This window comes from Callithrix jacchus, chromosome 5 (genome assembly GCF_049354715.1).
Source record: "Callithrix jacchus isolate 240 chromosome 5, calJac240_pri, whole genome shotgun sequence".
Taxonomy (NCBI): domain Eukaryota; kingdom Metazoa; phylum Chordata; class Mammalia; order Primates; family Cebidae; genus Callithrix; species Callithrix jacchus.
In genome coordinates, this window is record NC_133506.1 from 90,227,920 (window position 1) to 90,244,610 (window position 16,691).

The following is a 16,691-nucleotide window of genomic DNA, read 5'->3' on the forward strand; positions in this document are numbered from 1 at the left end:
GTCTGTATTCCCAGTACTTTGGGACACTGAGGCAGGCAGATCACCTGAAGTCAGGAGTTCGAGACCAGCCTGACCAACATGGAGAAACTCCATCTCTACTAATACAAAATCAGCCGGGAATGGTGGCTGTAATCCCAACTATTTGGGAAGCTAGGGCAGAAAAATCGCTTGAACCCGGGAGGCAGAGGTTGCAGTGACTGGAGATTGTGCCATTGCACTCCAGCCTGGGCAACAAAACAAGAGCAAAACTCTCTCAAAAAAAAAAATAAAATAAAATAAATAAAGTCATTCTGTCATTTTCAAAGATATTAAGTTACCCACACAATAAATTAAAAATCTCCCAATGTCTCTATGGACCTAACAACTCCAAGGAAACTAGCATGTTAAGCATTTTATCTAAAATACAATAAAAAAGAAACTTTTTTGGAAACCAGCTATCTCCTGTTCATTACCTCACTATTGAGTCATGCCTTTAACAAATCCAGACCTTACACTTTCTATCCTTTTACACTCGTCCCTCTGAAGCCATTAAAACTCTCCCACCTTAAAGCAAAAATGTAGGATGTCCAGGTTTACTTCCCCATCACCTTTTCTCAAGCTGAAGAGTTTTGGATTCAGTATCCAAGAAGGAACTCGAGTTGGGGAGAGGAAGAGAGGATCAAGTAAGTAGGAAAGGAAAGGCAGTCTGTACTGTTGATGTCTCTTCCCCCTCCCCTTTAGGATAGCAGAGGAAAAGCTGAGAAACTGATCCACAGTTCCAAACAAAATAGTCTATTACAAGGGTCACGTGTTAACACAGAGGTTTACTATTCCATTATTTTTTTTCTTTTGAGACGGAATCTTGCTCTGTCACCCAGGCTGGAGTGCAATGGCGCAATCTCAGCTCACTGCAACCTCCGCATACCAGGTTCAAGCAATTCTCCTGCCTCAGCCACCCAAGTAGCTGGGATTACAAGCACATGCCACCACACCCGGCTAATTTTTTTTTTTTTTTTTAGTAGAGATAGGGTTTCACCATATTACCAGGCTGGTCTTGAACTCCTGACCTGAGTGATCTGCCTGCCTCGGCCTCCCAAAATGCTGTGATCACAGGCGTGAGCCACTGCGCCAGGCCTAGTGTCCCATTTTAGTAACTTGGCTCTAGAGGGTACTTCATATAAGCACTATCTAGTGCTCTATACCTAAACAGGGTAAGGATTAAACATTGTTCCATGGAAGGATTTTAAAACTCAACTATTACCTGCAAAAGACAAAAATGTATTTCTATGCATGTTGATGAACTAAGGGAAGAAAATCCTCATTTGCAGCCAAGAAGGTAAATGGAGACTTGTTGCAGTAATATTATTACTGACTTGAAAAGATGTCATGGCCAAGCATGGTGGCTCACTCCTGTAATCCCAGCATTTTGGGAGGCCGAGGCGAGCAAATCACCTGAGGTCAGGAGTTCGAGACCAGTCTGGTCAACATGGTGAAACCCCATCTCTGTCTACTAAATATGCAAAAATTAGCCAGGCATGCCTGTAATCCCAGCTATTTGGGAGGCTGAGGCAGGAGAATCACTTTAGCCTGAGAGGCAAAGGTTGCAGTGAACCAAGACTGTTACACTGCACTCCAGCTTGGGCAACAGAGCGAGACTCCATATTAAAAACAGAAACAAACAAGCAAACAAAAAACACAATAATGTGGACCCTCACCAACTAAACAGAACTGGCTACTTTCCCAGGTGATGCCAATGTGTGACTATTTTACCTTGGAACCCCATTCAGCCTTCAAGTTTGGGAGGAATTCATTCCACTTATAGCTTCAGAACAAATTTATGATTCAATTTAACATTTTTAAGCCCATCTCCCTGGCCAAGGAGACTTAAAGAGACACTGGCTGAGGGTTTCTGGAAAATTTTATTCATTCTTCCAAAGAGCTGCAACCTGGACTGCCTCTGGTTAATTGCATCGGTTTGGATAGGTTATCCTTCACTTGCAACATTAAAGGTCCCAAATTAGAAAGCAATACATAGGCATGGTGAAGTAAAGGGTGGGTTTTAATGTTTATTTACAGGAGGCTGCAAGATATGAAATTCCACATAGAAATAAGAAATGTAGCCAGAGGACAAGCTTCATACAGTATGTACAGTTGGAACTGTTCAAGTATAGTTTCAGTGTAAAAAGTGCTACAATAATAAACCACATTTAGAAAGAGTTCTTCGTAGAGAAACAGGAAGACAAAATACCAAACATAGTACACAACAAATTTATACCTCAGCTACATGATCTAAAAGTTAAAGGTCCCAGGAGTCCCATCCTGAACTTGGAAGGTATAGCCTTCAGAGGTAGTTTCTGGCACAACATTTTGATCTTCCTCTTCCTGGAAATATATTAAAAAATAAATATAAAAGTAATATAAATATTCCAAGCAGCAGCCTACCTAGAAGTCTGTATTTAATATTTAGATCTTGATCTGCATATTATACCTTTAATCCTGTATGGTATTCTAATATTTGACACAGGGGAGGGAGGGTCTCTGAAACTCTGCCAATTCATGAGTGCCTGGGGAGTTGTGGGGGCCGGGGATAAGGAATGCTTATCTGTTACTACAGTAACAGAAAAAGGCTGAGATTATTTTTCTTCTCCAACTGTCAATTTTCAGTTGGAAACGAGTGCCTGTTAGGCCCAGAGCATGGTGGTGGGTTTGGCCTACTTCTCTATCAACTCATACAATGACATCCATAAACTTATTCTCAAAATATTCTACGATTCTCAAGACTGTTCATTTGAAACTAATCCTGTTACTTTTAAAATCTCAGTTTAAAAAGATTTTATTGGCCAGGTGTGGTGGCTCACACCTGTAATCCAAGCACTTTGGAGGCCAAGGTGGGCAGATCACCTGAGGTCAGGAGTTCAAGACCAGCCTGACCAACATGGTGAAACCCTGTCTTTATAAAATTAAATAAATGAATAAAAAGATTTTATTACCACCAAGCCAAAGTTTATTACCACCAAAGGAGCAAGTAAGTATATTGTGTCCTACACACACTGATATTTTGCTATATTTAACAAAGATATGAGGCTTTGTTTTTGTTTGTTTGTTTGAGACGGAGTCTTGTTCTGTTGTTCAGGCTGGAGTGAAGTGGCATGATCTCAGTTCAGTGTAACCTCAACGCTCATTTTTAAAGGTATGAGGGAAAGGTCGGGTGCGGTAGCTCAGGCCTACTATAATCCCAGCACTCTGGGAGGCTGAGGCGGGTGGATCATGAGGTCAAGAGATCCAGACCATCTTTGTTAACAAGGTGAAACCCCGTCTCTACTAAAAATTCAAAAATTAGCTGGGCATGGTGGTGCCCACCTATAGTCCCAGCTACTAGGGACGCTGAGGCAGAATTGCTTGAACCCAGAAGGCGGAGGTTGCGGTGAGCCAAGATCGTGCCATTGCACTCCTGTCTGGGTAACAACAGCAAGACTCCGTCTCAAAAAAAAAAAAATTATGAGGGAAAAAAAGGCTCAAGGCCTTGACTTTACATGTTTGCAAGTTGTTAGTAACATTACCATCCATTACTCACCTCTACAGAGAAATACTTCTCAATTAAGTTTAATGAAGCCTTATACACAGACTCATTTTCATGGTTTTGTAGAGCTTCAATTTTGTCTAAGCCTCCACATCCTTCAATCATTATACTAAGATTCTCAGTTTCACCTAATTTCTCAGCAGCCTAAAAAAAAAATTTCAAGTTTACTAGCATATACTCTGAATGTTTTACTTTAAGAAAATGACATCAAAAATTGAACACTGATGTATCAGGCAGAATTAAGCACCTAACAGTTCCTTCAAGAAGCATATCATAGTTTTATGTCCATTTTATATTTTGTTGAAACTCAATATGATTGGATCTATACCTGCTCTTAGCACTGCTTCAACTGGAGCCTTCAACCAGAGATCTTACCATCAATAGCTCTCAACTTTTTCCATGTTTGTCAAAATAATGTGGGAAATATCAAAATAATGTGTCATCACAAGGTTTAGTTAGTCAAGGTGTTTAAGGGCAAAGATGGCCTATGGAGTGCTACACTAAAATGTCCCCAACCAGAATGTGTGTTGGTACTAAGGATTTGCGGGGCATAAGGAATGGTATGCAGATTCGTTTTTAACTTCTCAACTTTTAAGAGATACATAAACCAGGAGCGGTGGCTCACGCCTGTAATCCTAGCACTCTGGGAGGCCGAGGTGGGCGGATCACGAGGTCAAGAGATCAAGACGGCCAACATGGTGAAACCCCCGCCTCTACTAAAAAATACAAAAATTAGCTGGGCATGATGGCGCGTGCCCATAGTCCCAGCTACTCGGGAGGCTGCGCAGAAGAATTGCTTCAACCCAGGAGGCGGAGATTGATGTGAGGAGAGATTGCGCCACTGCACTCCAGTCTGGCACCTGGCAACACAGCAAGACTGTCTCAAAAAAAAAAAAGGATACATAAATATCTATAAATAAAATAACAAATTTCCTTCAAAATAATTTAGGGGACTAGACAAAGAGAAGAAGAAATACTGGCCACATATTGACAAATTATTTATCTGCAGTGACAGATATGCCAGCATCCATTACTGTAGGCTCGACTTCTATATGTAAAAAATCTCTAGAATCCAAAGTTGATGAGTAGGGCTTACCTACCACCTACCTACTATGACAAAGTATCATATGCTGATATGCTTGAATCAATTAGAGATGGAACCAGAAGAAAAATATAATTAAGTCATTCAAAAAAAATTCTTTTTGAGAGAGTGTCACTCTTTCACTCAGGCTGGAGTAAAGTAGCGCAATCTCGGCTCACTGCAACCTCGCCCTCCCGGGTTTAGGTGATTCTCCTGCCTCAGCTTCAACAGTGGGGACTATAGGCGCCAGCCACTATGCTCAGTTAATTTTTATACTTTTAGTAGAGATACGGTTTTGCCATGTTGGCCAAGCGGGTCTCGAACTCCTGACCTCAGGTGATCCACCCACTTTGGACTCCCAAAGTGCTAGGATTACAGGTGTGACCCACCAAACCCTGCCGAACTTAATTTCACCAGGCCGGGTGCGATGGCTCACGCCCCTGTAATCCCACCACTTTGGGAGGCTGAGGAGGGTAGATCATGAATTCAGGAGATCAAGACCATCCTGGCTAACACAGTGAAACCCGTCTTTATTTAAAAAAAAAAAAAAGTTAAAAAAAAAATTTAATTTCGCCAAAATTCAGTATGAAATTGGGAAATTAAATCAACCAAGTAAATAGGTGTGATGAGTTCACATAAGGGCCTGACTTTGATTCAGGTCACATCATCCATCCACTTGTCATCTCTTTTATACCTTTTACAATACCTGCCATATTTCTAATCAAAGGTGTGGCCCACATAAACAGGCTTTCTGATTCTGTGGTTTACTAGTGAGTAAACTTACAGCTGCCCTCCTTCCAGGTCTAAATAGTAAACTGATTACAAGCCCAAATTCAAACAAAGCCACCATGATAGGACTTACCTGAAAGATATTTGAAATGGCATCCAGGATAACCAGAATAATCTTGGTATCTTTTGCAGTTAAGAGGTTCATCAATGGTTCTATTACGCCACAATGAACAAGGTACACAATCTGTTCAACTGTTCCACCACTGGTATAGTTGGTCACAGCCCATACAGCTTCCTTTTGTGTCTTAAAATCGGCCTATTAAACATAAGAAAATGGTTTTATTTCAGAACAGTTGCACAAATAAGATTCCAAGAGTACTTTTCACAAAAACAATGACTGAAAAGTACCAAGTGAAACTTTAAGTGAAAGGGGTTACTGGGTATTTTTCTGCAGAGGACTCCAAGTAGAACCCAGGATTCTTGCATATTAAAAACTTTATATCAAGAAGAGCTCTCTAAAAGAAACACTAAAAGGCCGGGCGCGGTGGCTCAAGCCTGTAATCGCAGCACTTTGGGAGGCCGAGGCGGGTGGATCACGAGGTCAAGGGATCGAGACCATCCTGGTCAACATGGTGAAACCCCGTCTCTACTAAAAATACAAAAAATTAGCTGGGCATGGTGGCATGTGCCTGTAATCCCACCTACTCGGGAGGCTGAGGCAGGAGAATTGCCTGAACCCAGGATGCGGAGGTTGCGTTGAGCCGAGATTACGCCATTGCTCTCCAGCCTGGGTAACAAGAGCGAAACTCTGTCTCAAAAAAAAAAAAAATGCCGTGAATAAACCCTAAGACTTCGTTACCTTAGAAAGAACACTGACAAGGAATGGGACTAATCCGTGATTCACAACTTGCTGTATCTGGTCCTGACGGCCAGCCGTGATGTTTGACATTGTCCATGTAGCTTCCTTCTGAATGTTAGTTTTGGGGTTGGTGAGCAGGCTGGGAAAGATGGCAAGCGCTCCTGCATCGATCACAACCTGAGTCTGTTCATCTGTACCAGTCACAATATTCCCTATGGCTCGTAGTGCAGGAGTCTGAAAAGAAAAAAATGTTGATGCTGGTTACCGTATTTTTTTCCCAGCACTTCAGAAATTCTATACCCTAACAGTTTTGGTAAGAGGCCCATCATGGCCTGAAATAGGCAATATTTCAGTATTAGTATCAACTGATTATGCTTTTTTTTTATTTTTTTGAGACGGATTCACCTAGGCTGGAGTGCAATGGTGAGATCTTGGCTCACTGCAACCTCAACCTCCAGGTTCAAGCAATTCTCCTGCCTCAACCTCCCAAGTAGCTGGGATTACAGGCGCATGCTGCCATGCCCGGCTAATTTTTTTTTTTTTAGTAGAGACAGGGTTTCACCATGTTGTTCAGGCTGCTCTCTAACTCCTGACCTCAGGTGATCCACCCACCTTGGTTTCCCAAAGTGCTAGGATTATACAGGCGTGAGCCACTGCACCCAGCCCTGATCATGTTTCTTATAATTTTGTCCTAATCTAAAAGAAAGGAACTTACCACAATTGGCAATTCAGAAGCTCCTAGAAGCTTCACAAGTTGGGGCACAACTCCTGTTTTCACGACCATGTCAATTCGTTCATTTGGACCATCAGTAAGGTAGGAAATAGCCCAGCAGGTATCTGCTAATACTTCTGGATCATCATGATGCAGGAGCCGAACTAAGGTAGGAAGAATCTGCTCAACAGCATCTAACGGGGGTGCAGGATTCTTGTTGCGGCAAAGATTTGAAAGTGTCCAGGTAAGATTACGTAAGTAACCACACTGGGGAAAAAGAAATCAGCAATGAGAGATTCTATCTTTTGAGAAGATGGGGGAAATTAGAATAAAGAAGAGAGTAACTACTTATGGTAGTAACCTACTGCCAAAGATGACATATCAGGAACTGCAAGAAGAGCCAAGAGTGGGTCAACTGCACCGTACTTAATAACCAAGTCTCGGAACACTGAGCCATCACCTGAAAAAAGAAGGCACGATTGATTTCTATTACCTTGTCCAGCACTATCAACGTTCAATGACTGAATGCAACACCTTCATTCTTAATAACGGCTTGAAAGCAAGCTCAAAACTTGACAAAGTCACTATTACCTATAACAAGGCCTTTCTTCCAACTCATTACACACATTCAGTCAAAAGAACTTCAAGTCCAAGTACCTGCAATGTTTCCTAGAGCCCATACAGCTTGTTCACTGATGTGAGCATGGGGAGATGCCAACAGAGAAATGAAGGCTGGGATGGCACCTCCATCTACCACAGCCTTGGTTTGTTCTGATGTCCCAGAAGCAATGTTAGTGAGTGCCCAAGCAGATTCAAACTGAATGGGACTACAATCAGTTCTGCCCAAGAAGGACACAAATTTTGGAATCAAACCAGCCCGGATTATGTTGTCTATGGGGGGCTGTTTTTCTCTAGAAAGTAGTTTCCTAAAGGGAAACAAAAAGAGAAATAAAGTTGAAAGTGATTAACAAAAGGAGTTTGTGTAAAAACCAATTTAAAATGCAATTCAAAAGAATAAATAAATAAATACAATGCAATTCAAGACTTTACAACTTCAGACAACCTTTTATGTAAATCACTAAATGCTGAGACATTCTGGAACCTAAGAGAAGCTGAACAGCTTACTTGCATGGTGCTATACATGTGGTATAATTAACTACCATTTTTCCCTAAAATAATACAGATTACCCTCCTCTGCATCACTGCAGAAATCTACTACAAATCTTGTCCCTTTTTTTGGGCGGGGACAGTCTTGCTGTCGCCCAGGCTGGAGTGCAGTGGTTTGATCCTGGCTCACTGCAACCTCTGCCTCCTGGGTTCAAGTGATTCTTGTGCCTTAGCTTCCTGAGTAGCTGGGACTACAGAGACCCACCATCACGCCCAGCTAATTTTTGTATTTTTAATAGAGACGGGGTTTTCACCATATTGGCCAGGTTGATCTCAAACTTCTGACCTTGTGATCCGCCTGCCTCAGCCTGACAAAGTGCTGGGATTACAGGCGTGAGACACCACATCCGGCCGATCCTGTCTCTTTTTTAAAAAACTTTTGACAATATGACAGGGTTATACTCTCATTGTTAACTGAATCTGCATCTCCCTAACCGTTGTGGTGAAGCACCTTTTGTTTAAGCACAGGATCTTACTCCACCCAGGTTTGAGTGCAATGCCTCGATTACGGCTCACTGCAGGCTCGACTTCCTGAGTGAGATCAAGTAATCCTCCCACCTCAGCCTCCTTAGTAGCTGGGACTAAAAGCGTGCACCACCACACAAGGGTAATTTTTTTTTATTTTTTGAGAGACAGTCTCATCCTGTTGCACAGGCTGGTCTCAAACTCGTGGGCTCAAGTAACCTACCCCTTGGCCTCTTAAAGTGCTGGGATTATAGGCATGAGCCACTGCACACAGCCTAGAACTTTTTAATGATTATTTACCATTGAAATTTGTTCTTCTGCACACTGTCAAGCTACAGAAATTATTAATCCTTTCTATTAATCATAAATATTTGTGTATGGTGGGAGATAAGTCAAATTATGCTTATTTCCTAAATGGATCTATCATTCTAAACAGATGTCTCAATCCCAGTTACTATTAATTTCTTCCTTTCACTGCCAGTAACTTGAAACATTACTTAGATAAAAACTTTATGGCCAGGTGCAAGGGCACACACCTGCAGTCCCAGCACTTCAGAAGGCTGAGGTGAGAGGACTGCATGAACCCAGGCATTCAAGACCAGCCTGGGCAAAATAGCAAGGCCTCCCACTCATAAAAATTAATAAACAAAAAACACTGTTTGGTTTATGGCTAGCTGGTGTAATCTTTCCTTACACTATCTTGTCCGTCCCTTCCTGCCAGAAAAAAAATAATCTAAAAACACTAATTGTTTAGGTAACCTGTGCTATTGGCAGACAAGACATACCTGGCAGCTTGAGTAGCTTGGAGCTGATTTTCCACGTTGTTGCTATTTATGCCTTTGACGATGTCATCAACAGACCAATTTACAGTGCCCTAAAAGAACAACAAAATTTTGCACATTAAAAATAAATGCAAACAATAAAATCTACACTTACCACTGTGAAGGCAAGAAGGGAAGTATAAACATCAATTAGGCTTATAGCCAGCCACTAAAAACTTAGCCCTACGTTTAATTTTACCTGTTAAATATTCATTATTTTATATGTAGAACAGTTTCCAAACTTGGTGTATGACTCACTGGAGTCTCGAGTTATGGAGTATCCAAGAGTTTTGTCACTAAAAAAAGGCAGCTTTGAACAATTTTAAAAATGAACTAGAAGGCCAGGCACGGTGGCTCACACCTGTAATCCTAGCACTTTGGGAGGCTTAGGAGGGAGGATAGCTTGAACTCAAGTGTTCAAGACCAGACTGAGCAACATATTGAGACCTTCCCACCTACAAAAAATTGATATATATAGATATCCAAGTATAGTGTGTCTACCTGTCACCACCCAAGACCTTTTCTCAAAAAAAAAATAATAATAATAATCAGAGTAGACTTTAGATTGAGACTACGTTAGTCTCAATCACTTGCGTTCAGATATACTTTGAGGGAGAAAGACATGGTTACAAGCAATGCGCTGAGGATTTACATATCTAATTTTATAACCTATATATTTACACAGTTGAGTGTTGTTACAAATATAAATGTTTTCTGTTTGGAAGGGTACAGTGGCTCACGCCTGTAATCCCAGCACTTTGGAAGGCTGAGGTGGGCAGATGGGCCGATATGGTAAAACCCCATCTCTACTGAAAATACAAAAATTAGCTGGGCGTGGTGGCAGGTGCCTCTAGACCCAGCACTCGGAAGGCTGAGGCGGGAGAACTGCTTGAACCTGGGAGGTGGAGGCTGCAGTGAGCCAAGATCGTACCACTGGACTCCAGCCTGGGCAGCAGAGTGAGACACAGTTTCCCAAAAAAAAAAAAAAGCAAAAATTAGCAAGACTGTTGGGCGCAGTGGCTCACACCTGTAATCTCAGCACTTTGGAAAGCTGAGGTGGGTAGATCATGAGGTCAGGAGTTCAAGAGGAGCCTGACCAATATAGTGAAACCCTGTCTTTAAAAGAAATTAGCAAGACATGGTAGTGGGCCCCTATAATCCCAGCTACTCAGGAGGCTGAGGCAGGAGAATTGCTTGAACCTGGGAGGCAGAGAAGCTGCAGTGAGCTGAGATTTCGCCACAACGTACTCCAGCCTGGACAAGAGAGCAAGATCCATCCCCCCTTAAAAAAAAATGTTGGGGGCCGGGCGCGGTGGCTCAAGCCTGTAATCCCAGCACTTTGGGAGGCTGAGGCGGGTAGATCACGAGGTCAGGAGTTCAAGACCAGCCTGGCCAACATGGTGAAACCTCATCTCTACTAAAAAAAAAAAAAAAAAAAAAAAATAGGCCGGGCATGTTGATGGTGTCTCATGCCTGTAATCCCAGCACTTTGGGAGGCTGAGGCAAGCGGCTTACGTGAAGGTTGGGAGTTCGAGACCAGCCTGACCAAGGTGAAGAAACCCCATCTCTACTAAAAATACAAATTTAGCAGGGCATGGTGGCACGCCTATAATCCCAGCTACTTGGGAGGCTGAGGCAGAAGAATCACCTGAACCTGGGAGGCAGAGGTTTCAGTGAGCCGAGATCGCGCCATTACACTCCAGCCTGGGAAATGGGAGCAAAGTCGTCTCAAAAACAAAATTAGTCGGGCATGGTGGCATACACCTGTAATCCCGCTACTCAGGAGGTTGAGGCACGAGTATTGCTTGAACCCAAGAAGTGGAGGTTGCAGAGAGCCAAGATCATGCCACTGCACTCCAGCCTGGGCAACTGAACAAGACTATGCCACGAGGGGAAAAAAAAAAAAAAAAAAAAAAAGCAGCAGCATATTGTGAGAAAAAGATGTAGGCAAGTGCTCAGTTATGAAAGATAAATCTGAAAATCTAAGGCACCTACTTTATGGAAGGCCTTCCTGGAGTATGGATTTTTATTTTTAGAGACAGGGTCTCACTCTGTCACCCAGGATGAAGTGCAATGGTACAATCATAGCTCACTGCAGCCTCAAAATCCTGGGCTCCAGTGATCCTTCTGCCTCAGCCCCGGGAATACTTAGGACTAAGGGCCTGCATCACCATACCCAGCTAACTTTTTATTTCTTGTAGAAACACGGCCTTGCTATGTTGCCTAGATGGGGCTCAAACTCCTGGCCTCCAGTGATCTTCCCAGTTTGGCTTCCCAAAGTGCCAGAATTACAGGTGTGAACTCCAGCTGGAGTATGTATTAATTTTTTTATTTTTATTTTTCTTGAGACAGAGTTTCACTCTTGTTGCCCAGGCTGGAGTGCAATGGTGCAATCTCGGCTCAGGGTAACCTCCCCCTCCCCTCCCAGGTTCAAGCAATTTGGAGTATGAATTTTGAGGAGAGAAAACACATATCTAAAGCAATACTTCAGGAAAAATTTCAGGAAAATAGTATATGGCACGAAAAGAAGAAGATGATAAATTAGGAAGCCACTGTAAATATTTCAGGAGGAAAATCCTGAGCAAAGCCGGTGACATTTACAAAAAAATAGAGAATACCAAAAAAGGCAGAAATAAACCAGATACGGGCTGGGTGTGGTGACTCATGCCTGTAATCCCAGCACTTTGGGAGGCTGAGGCAGGTCAGGAGTTCAAGACCAGCCTGGCCAACATGGTAAAACTCTGTCTCTACTAAAAATACAAAAATTAGTCAGGCATGGTGGCACTCACCTGTAATCCCAGCTACTCAGGAAGCTAAGGCAGAATCGCTTGAACCCAATAGGTGGAGGTTGCAGTGAACCGAGATCATGCCACTGCAATCCAGCCTGAGGAACAGAGCAAGACTCTGTCTCAGGGGGGAAAGAAAGAAAAAGAGAGAGAGAGAGAAATAAACCAGAAACTAGTTCTGGACACACTGGTCAGATCAAGGTACCCAGCTAGTAGCTAGAAATGCAGGGAAGTCTGAAGGAAGGTCAGAGCTAAAGGAAGATCTTAAAAACAGCTTCAGTGGATTATAGAAGGCAGGAAAGAAGACAATTACTAATTTCAATCAGAGAAAAAGATTTTCACAGATAGTCAAAGTCATAAGACTAGAAATGTTGGCCGGGCGTAGTGGCTCACACCTGTAATCCAAGGACTACTTTGGAGGCCAAGGTGGGTGGATCACCCGAGGTCAGGAATTCAAGACCAGCCTGACTAACATGGTGAAACCCTGTCTATTTAAAAAAAAAGACTAGAAACGTTAAGTTTACTTGAATTTCTCAGAAAAGTCTCTACTGATTTTCTGAATTTAATGTAACTCATACACTAAAACATATTTTTTACCTGGTTGTTGCGGTTTTCCTGCAGCGGAGAAGTAGCATCATCAGGAAATGAGCTTACATTTCTCCTCTTCAGCATCTGATCATCCTTCTTAGCTTTCCTTAGCTCCACATTGACTTCTATTCTGCGACGCCTCATTTCCTTGAGAAAAGATAACATGATGTTTCACCTATCACATCAGTTTCTGTTGCTAAGTGAGGCCATTTTCTTAAAAAAAATCCCTACATTCTTACCCCTTTCCAAATGTCTTCCCATTTAAATAACACCACAGGAAAGCAACAGAAGGTACTTACCGTACTGTCTTTTCCCTTGTTTTTGAATCTGTTAAGACGGGCAGCAGGTGTATGTGCATTCTCGTTGGTGGACATGGTTATGAGACAAAGGGAGAAAGCTAAAAGATGGAGAAAGAGAACAATATTTCCTTTATTATTTTCCTTTGTCGGTAACAGTACCAAGTAAGAATTATCAAGCATCTACTGAATCCAGACGTCTAGACTAGATGAAGGGATCATCATGTTTTCAGCACTAAGAAACAGTTTTAGCCAAGGGATAACTGTCCCCCCTTCCCTCTGAAGAACTGAGACTTCCTGGAGCAGGATTGTCCATCAGAAATAGAATGCAAGCTATATAAATGTAAGCTTCCTAGCAGCCATATTTTTTAAAAAGGCAAAAGGAAACAAGTGAAACTAATTATAATAATGTATTTTACTTAACCAACATATCCAAATAGTATTTTAACACGTTATCAATATATAAAATAATTGAGCTCTTTTACATTCTTTTTTCATACTCCATCTTTGAAATCTTTTGTGTACTTTAGGCTTACAACGTATTTCAATTCGGACTAGCCACATGTGTCCACCGTTTCTGACAGCCCGGCTCTAAACTCCAGAGTCCAGAACCGAGTTAACTTACAGCTAAAAATTATGTGCTAAGGGAATACATACAGATCCTCGGGAGGGTCTCCCTACTTGACCGTGTTTACATGACCAAAATGGGTGCACTCTCCACATTCGAAAATCAAATAAAAATTTGCTTCATCATTTCATTATGATCACTAAGAATGCAGTGCCGGATCTCACATATTTAATTTGCATTTCAAGGGACTTGGAGAGAATGCAATTAAGATGACATCAGCCGTGCGTCCTTCAGAAAACGACAAAAGTCAAAGGTCTCCTTACAATTTGCTATCTTTGCTTTCATTACGCTCGCCTACGACTTAGTGGCAAAGCCACCCAGGAGCCTAGGTGTTAGAAACGGTGCTCCGAACTGCCACCCCCAGCCCCAGCTCCAGCCCCTACTACGGGGAAGAAGCAACGAGAACTGGGGAGGTAAGGCCAGGGCCGCCACGAGCCATCCTGGGACATTCGCCCTCAGGCCTGGCTCGCTCCCATTCTACCTGCCGCGAAGCTTTAAAGCCTTCGTTGCCATTTGCAGAGCGTCGGCGCCCTAAGCCCGCAGCCCGGGCGAAACTCAGCCGTCTCCTCAACGAACACCGCCCCCGAGGCCTAGTCAACGCGGGAGGCAGAGTCAGGCCCAGCGTGGCCCCGGAGCCTCCCTACCCCCACCCACAAGGCGAACGCTGCCCGAGGGACAGCCGTTAGCGCTCGGGAGGAGCCGCCGGCGGAGTCTGTACCTACGAAGCGGGCCCGGGCTTCCACAGGAGGCTTAAGCAGGGATCCGCGGATATGGGGAAGCTGCGATAAAAACGACCACCTCCGGTTCAGCTCAAAGACCGTGTGGCTCGTGCCGCCGGCCGGCGTAATTTAAATTTCCCGGTGACTCCGCATTCCGATTGGCTGGTTCGAGCCTAAGCTGTGTGCCCATTGGCGAATTTGAAAAACACGTTGGGAGGGGAGGGGGTCATAGGGCTTAGGAAAAAAAAAAAAAAAGAAGGATGACATCGCGAGATGAGGGAGAGGCCCAGCGATCCCGGAGAGCCTGCAGGGGAGAGCGGGAAGACTCCATATCCCAGCATGCAGCCCGAGGGGGTGGTTCCCTGGGCCATTCGCGTTTCCACAGGCTTGAAGCTTGTTTGGTCCCTGGGCGTTTTCCTGGGCGACAGCCTTAAACAGCTACCACACAATGATTCTCAAAGTCATTATTTTAAAAAAATCTTTATTGTTGATCTTCATGAAAGAAAAAAAATGATAATTAATAAATAATCTTTATAGAAAAACTGCTTTGCATTTTAGGACAGCGGATGAACTTGGAGGGGGTTTCTGGCCACTATGGGAGTGAAGATTTGTTACCTTTTTTAGTTTAGGTTTTCTTTTTTCTTTGATTGCGTCGTAAAAGACTGTATAGAAACCGTAAATAAGGTAACAAAAGGTTTTTTATGCCGGTTTCTCCAGACACTCAAGTTTTTTATTTTTAAATATATATATATATATATATATATTTTTTTTTTTTTTTTTTTTTTTTTTTTTGAGACGGTGTTTCGCTCTTGTTGCCCAGGCTGGAGTGCAATGGCGCATTCTCGGCTCACCGCAACCTCCACCTCCTGGGTTCAAACGATTCTCCTGTCTCAGCCTTCCAAGTAGCTGGGATTACAGGCATGTGCCACCATGCCCGGCTAATTTTTTTTGTCTTTAGTAGAGACAGGGTTTCACCATGTTGGCCAGGATGGTCTCAATCTCTTGACCTCGTGATCCACCCACCTCAGCCTCCCAAAGTGCTGGGATTACAGGCGGGAGCCACTGCCCCCGGCCTATTTTTAAATAATTCCAAATGCAGAAGAATTGCAAATCTTTATCCAGATTTGCCAAATGTTAATTTGCCACATTTGCTGTTGCTCTTTCTATACATATATATGTATACTCACATGTGTACATATGTGTTACTTTTTGAAATATTTGAAAGTTTCAGAATCATGTCCCTTTTCCTCTATTTCACAGTGTATCTCCTAAGAAAAGACATTCTCAGGCCAGGCGCGGTTGCTCAAGCCTGTAATCCCAGCACTTTGGGAGGCCGAGACGGGTGCATCACGAGGTCAAGAGATCCAGACCATCCTGGTCAACATGGTGAAACCCCGTCTCTACCAAAAATACAAAAAATTGCTTTCAGCTTTCGGCTCGGAGGAGGCCAAGGTGCAACTTTCTTCCGTCGTCCCGAATCTGGGTTCATCCGACACCAGCCACCTCCACCATGCCGCCGAAGTTCGACCCCAACGAGATCAAAGTCGTATACCTGAGGTGCACTGGGGGTGAAGTCGGTGCCACTTCTGCGCTTGCCCCCAAGATCGGCCCCCTGGGTCTGTCTCCAAAAAAGGTTGGTGATGACATTGCCAAGGCAACAGGTGACTGGAAGGGCCTGAGGATTACAGTGAAACTGACCATTCAGAACAGACAGGCCCAGATTGAGGTGGTGCCTTCTGCCTCTGCCCTGATCATCAAAGCCCTTAAGGAACCACCAAGAGACAGAAAGAAACAGAAAAACATTAAACACAGTGGGAATATCACTTTCGATGAGATTGTCAACATTGCTCGACAGATGCGGCACCGATCTTTAGCCAGAGAACTCTCTGGAACCATTAAAGAGATCCTGGGGACTGCCCAATCTGTGGGCTGTAATGTTGATGGCCGCCACCCTCATGACATCATAGATGACATCAATAGTGGTGCTGTGGAATGCCCAGCTAGTTAAGAAGCACAAAGGAAAATATTTCAATAAAGGTCATTTAACAACTGGTGAAAAAAAAAAAAAAATACAAAAAATTAGCTGGGCATGGTGGCGCGTACCTGTAATCCCAGCTACTCAGGAGGCTGAGGCAGGAGAATTGCCTGATTCCAGGAGGCGGAGGTTGTGGTGAGCCGAGATCGCACCATTGCACTCCAGCCTGGGTAACAAGAGCAAAACTCTGTCTCAAAAAAGAAAAGAAAAGACATTCTCTTCTATAACCACACTGCAATCACCAAA

The 16,691-nt window shown here is 43.3% G+C and overlaps 2 protein-coding genes across 5 annotated transcripts; one reads left to right on the forward strand and one right to left on the reverse strand.

Annotated features, from left to right (window-relative positions):
- Positions 1–1,878: 1,878 nt before the first annotated feature.
- KPNA2 (karyopherin subunit alpha 2) lies at positions 1,879–14,514 on the reverse strand. 4 transcript variants are annotated; one of them, XM_035300475.3, is made up of 11 exons: positions 14,414–14,514; positions 13,067–13,164; positions 12,777–12,914; positions 9,358–9,446; positions 7,598–7,866; positions 7,306–7,400; positions 6,944–7,207; positions 6,229–6,462; positions 5,503–5,685; positions 3,554–3,703; positions 1,879–2,361 (listed from the first exon to the last, which is right to left on the reverse strand). In XM_035300475.3, the coding sequence occupies exons 2-11, from the start codon at positions 13,139–13,141 to the stop codon at positions 2,269–2,271; spliced, it is 1,590 nt and encodes a 529-aa protein (XP_035156366.2). In that variant the 5' UTR covers positions 13,142–13,164; positions 14,414–14,514; the 3' UTR covers positions 1,879–2,268. The 4 variants fall into 4 exon arrangements, with proteins under 4 accessions (XP_035156366.2, XP_035156365.2, XP_078229684.1 ...); XM_035300474.3 differs by having other exon boundaries at positions 14,410–14,514; XM_078373558.1 differs by lacking the exon at positions 6,229–6,462 and having other exon boundaries at positions 14,410–14,514.
- Positions 14,515–15,831: 1,317 nt separating this feature from the next.
- Positions 15,832–16,459, forward strand: LOC100405000 (large ribosomal subunit protein uL11). Its single transcript, XM_002748679.7, has one exon. It carries the CDS (start codon positions 15,921–15,923, stop codon positions 16,416–16,418), a length of 498 nt encoding a protein of 165 aa, XP_002748725.1. The 5' UTR covers positions 15,832–15,920; the 3' UTR covers positions 16,419–16,459.
- Positions 16,460–16,691: the final 232 nt, after the last annotated feature.

Coding starts and splice junctions, on each gene's coding strand:
- KPNA2 (XM_035300475.3), bottom strand. CDS start 13,141: ATGTCCACCAACGAGAATGCACATACACCTGCTGCCCGTCTTAACAGA. Junction 9,447..12,776: donor AGGAAAACCGCAACAACCAG/GTAAAAAATATG, acceptor TTGTTCTTTTAG/GGCACTGTAAATTGGTCTGT. Junction 7,401..7,597: donor GGCTCTAGGAAACATTGCAG/GTACTTGGACTT, acceptor TTCTTTTTTCAG/GTGATGGCTCAGTGTTCCGA.
- LOC100405000 (XM_002748679.7), top strand. CDS start 15,921: ATGCCGCCGAAGTTCGACCCCAACGAGATCAAAGTCGTATACCTGAGG.